General features: G+C 36.8%; 1 protein-coding gene across 1 annotated transcript; it reads left to right on the top strand.

Moving 5' to 3' along the window:
* Nucleotides 1-3253, top strand: LOC11425568 (putative pentatricopeptide repeat-containing protein At5g08490). Its single transcript, XM_003602664.4, has one exon. It carries the CDS (start codon nucleotides 497-499, stop codon nucleotides 3116-3118), a length of 2622 nt encoding a protein of 873 aa, XP_003602712.2. The 5' UTR covers nucleotides 1-496; the 3' UTR covers nucleotides 3119-3253.
* Nucleotides 3254-4285: the final 1032 nt, after the last annotated feature.

Raw genomic sequence — 4285 nt, forward strand, 5'->3', positions numbered from 1 at the left:
ATAGTGTGGAAAATTATGGACCAAAATCATATATGAATTAAACGAGGGCCAAAAATTGTAATTAAGCATAGATCACCTTTTATGAATGAATTTTCAATGGAAGATTACACTAAGCTCAGCTCACTACAGACGTTTAAAAATTCTCTCCTAATTCATTTCTTAAAAGAGAATTCAGTCTATTCCCGACGGTGCCACCGCTCGTCACTTTCCCGGTGAAGAAACCGTGTAATCCACAGCGGGGCACACGGTGGCGAATACAAATATCAACCTCAACCGCCGCTAGAGTCTTCTTGTTTTCCCATTCAACTAGTTTTAACCAGCACATTGAAATTCATCACTGGGTCTTTTTCATTTAGCACATCCACTGTTTGTGAAAATGCCTCAGAGGAACGCAGAAACGGAAAGCCCATGATTTGAAGATTTTTGTAGCATTCCATGCGTTCTGTTTTCATATGGCAGTATAACATTGAAGTCCCATCGGTAAATTCTCGTGGGCATGCTTCAACGCAATTTCATGACATGGGCTTCAACCATTAGGAGTTTATGTGTAGATTCTAGGCACAATGAAGCCCTTTCCTTTTTCCATCATTGTTTGAAGGATAGTGCAGCTTTTAAACCAGATCATGAAGTTCTTGCTGCGATTCTCAAGTCCTGTTCTGCCCTTCTGGCTTCCAACTTGGGAAAATGTTTGCATAGTTATGTTGTTAAACAAGGTCATGTTTCTTGCCATGTTACCAGTAAAGCATTGCTTAACATGTATGCTAAATGTGGCATGCTTGATGATTGTCATAAGCTGTTTGATCAGTTTGGTCGCTGTGATCCGGTTATTTGGAACATTGTTTTGTCAGGGTATTCGAGGTCTGGTAAAAATGATGCTGATGTGATGAAGGTGTTTAGGGCGATGCATTCGAGTGGAGAGGTTATGCCTAGTTCTGTTACCATTGCTACTGTTCTTCCTGTTTGTGCTCGTTCAGGGAATCTGAATGGTGGAAAGAGTGTGCACGGTTATGTTATCAAATCTGGTTTTGAAATGGACACATTTGCTGGAAATGCTTTGGTGTCGATGTATGCTAAGTGTGGACTTGTGGCTTGTGATGCATATGCTGTCTTTGATAGCATTATTCACAAAGATGTTGTTTCGTGGAATGCAATGATCGCAGGCCTTGCTGAGAATGGGTTGTTAAAAGAAGCATTCTCGTTATTTAGTTTGATGATGAAAGGATCTGTAAAGCCAAATTATGCAACAGTAGCCAATATCCTGCCGGTTTGTGCTTCATTTGATGAGAATATTGCCCACCGTTGTGGAAGGCAAATCCACTCTTATGTGCTGCAGTGGCCTGAATTGTCAGCTGATGTTTCCGTATGTAACGCTTTGCTGAGCTTCTACTTAAAAGTTGGACGGACAAAAGAAGCCGAATCTTTGTTTTGGGCAATGGATGCAAGGGATTTGGTCTCTTGGAATACAATTATTGCAGGATACGCATTGAATGGTGAATGGTTAAAATCATTGCATGTATTTGGTAATTTAGTGTCTCTAGAAATGTTATTGTTGGATTCTGTGACCATGGTCAGCATCCTTCCTGCATGTGCACAATTGGACAATTTGCAGGCGGGGAAACAAGTCCATGCGTATATTTTGAGACATCCTTTTCTTTTTGAAGACACTTCTGCTGGAAATGCTTTAGTTAGTTTCTATGCAAAATGTGGCTATATAGAAGAAGCATATCACACATTTTCTATGATATCTAGAAAAGATTTGATTTCATGGAATTCTATTTTGGATGCCTTTGGAGAGAAGAGGCATCATTCAAGATTTCTCAGCCTGTTACATGTGATGCTTAAACTAGATATTAGACCCGACTCCGTTACAATATTGACCATAATCCATTTTTGTGCTTCTCTTTTGAGAGTAAAAAAGGTGAAAGAAATACACGGCTATTCAATTAGGAGTGGATCTCTATTATGTGCTACCGCGCCAACTGTTGGGAATGCAATACTTGATGCATATTCCAAATGTGGCAACATTGAGTATGCAAATAAAATGTTTCAGAATCTGTCAGAAAAAAGGAATCTGGTCACATGCAATTCACTGATATCAGGTTATGTGGGTTTAGGATCACATTATGATGCAAATATGATATTTAGTGGGATGTCGGAGACGGACCTTACCACATGGAATCTAATGGTTCGAGTATATGCCGAAAATGATTGTCCCGAGCAGGCGCTTGAATTGTTCTTAAAGTTACAAACTCAAGGGATGAAGCCTGATGTGGTGACTATCATGAGCCTCATTCCAGTATGCACACAAATGGCGTCAGTTCACTTACTGCGCCAGTGTCATGGATACATTATTCGGTCTAGTTTTGAGGATCTTCATCTTAAAGGAACCCTCTTAGATGCTTATGCAAAATGTGGCATCATAGGCTATGCATATAAGATATTTCAATCAAGTGTTGATAAGGATCTGGTTATGTTTACTGCTATGATTGGTGGGTATGCTATGCATGGCATGAGTGAAAAAGCACTTGAGACTTTTTCTCATATGCTCAATATGGGAATCAAGCCAGATCATGTTATATTTACTTCCATATTATCTGCTTGCAGTCACGCTGGCCGCATAGCTGAAGGACTGAAGATATTTGATTCAATAGAGAAAATCCATGGTATGAAACCAACTATTGAACAGTTTGCTTGCGTGGTGGACCTCCTCGCTCGAGGTGGACACGTTAGTGAAGCATATTCTTTTGTGACCAAGATACCAATTGAAGCCAATGCAAATATTTGGGGGACATTGCTTGGTGCCTGCAAAACTTATCATGAGGTCGAATTGGGTCGTATTGTAGCAGACAAACTTTTCAAAATTGAAGCTAATGATATTGGAAACTACATTGTATTGTCAAATTTGTATGCTGCAGATGATAGATGGGATGGAGTAATGGAGGTTAGAAAGATGATGAGGAACAAAGATTTGAAAAAACCAGCAGGATGCAGCTGGATCGAAGTTGAGAGGACAAATAACATTTTTGTAGTTGGAGATTGTTCCCATCCACAAAGAAATTTGATTTATAGTACACTTTGTACATTAGATCAACAAGTAAAGGAACCGATGGAATTTTAGCTCAATCTGTACATTATGGCATTCCTGATGTTTCAAGAGAAATCAAATCCCACCAAGATTTTTGAGTATGAGAAATACTTGTATAGAACACATCCATTTTAAGGAGATATGATATAATAAGGTTATCATATCCTACTCATCTATTATTTGATGCACCAATATATATACACTAATCACATTACTATTCCCATCAAACTCGCTCTTTGTAATTTCTACATAGTTGGGTTACCTGAAAAGATTAAAAATAACATATTTTCGTTATGCACTAACCTTTATGAAACTAAATTGCCCCGCACGTGTAAGATCTCGCTCTCGCATTCCATCTTTGTTTTCAATCTCTTGCTCTCGTGCTCCAACTTTTGTCTCTTTATATTCTTTTCATCTTGTACTTTTTTATATGGTTGGATTGTTAGGAAAAAAAATGTGTTATTGTTTCACAAGGACAATTTGGTCACGTTAACATGTGCCCTTAGGGCACATGATAAGGTTTCCATATTATTGAAAAAAAAATTAAATTTCAATCTCTTGTGAATTAAATTGTCACAATTTCTAATGTATAATTCTATCTTTGTTACCAACATATGCTCTAAATGCAGATGTTAAAATTTCCCTTAAATAAAACATGTATGTTATGTTATATCATGTCAATATCAAGAGTGTACCAAACACATGACAAAATAAATAATGTTAGTTTGTTTGTTATTATGTACGTGTGCATCAAACACATGATAATATAGTTTTAAAATTCGGCTCGGTCATCGACTCGACGGGAGTACTGGGTCAATGGTCGAACCACCGAGTCATTGGTCGAACCGCATGACTGAACCGGAACCACTCGGATAACTCGGTTAGATAACTCGGTCCTTAGATTAAATTTATATAGTTATTTAACCGGATTAACTCGGATTAAATTGGTGAGTCGGCCACTTTAAAAACTAAAATAATGACCCCAGTAAAATAAGATAAAAAGTGTTACAATTTAAAAACTAACATTATACTAATATTTGTATATATATTAATATTAATATAATATGTAGATTTTCTAAAAGAAATATATAATTTTTATATTTATTTTTTAGCCGAGAGATATTATTATTATTATTGTTATTATTATTATGTTAATATTATATTTAATAATGATGTGGTCTTTTGAAAAGAAAATAAAAC

The sequence above is a fragment of the Medicago truncatula genome, chromosome 3 (genome assembly GCF_003473485.1).
Source record: "Medicago truncatula cultivar Jemalong A17 chromosome 3, MtrunA17r5.0-ANR, whole genome shotgun sequence".
Taxonomy (NCBI): domain Eukaryota; kingdom Viridiplantae; phylum Streptophyta; class Magnoliopsida; order Fabales; family Fabaceae; genus Medicago; species Medicago truncatula.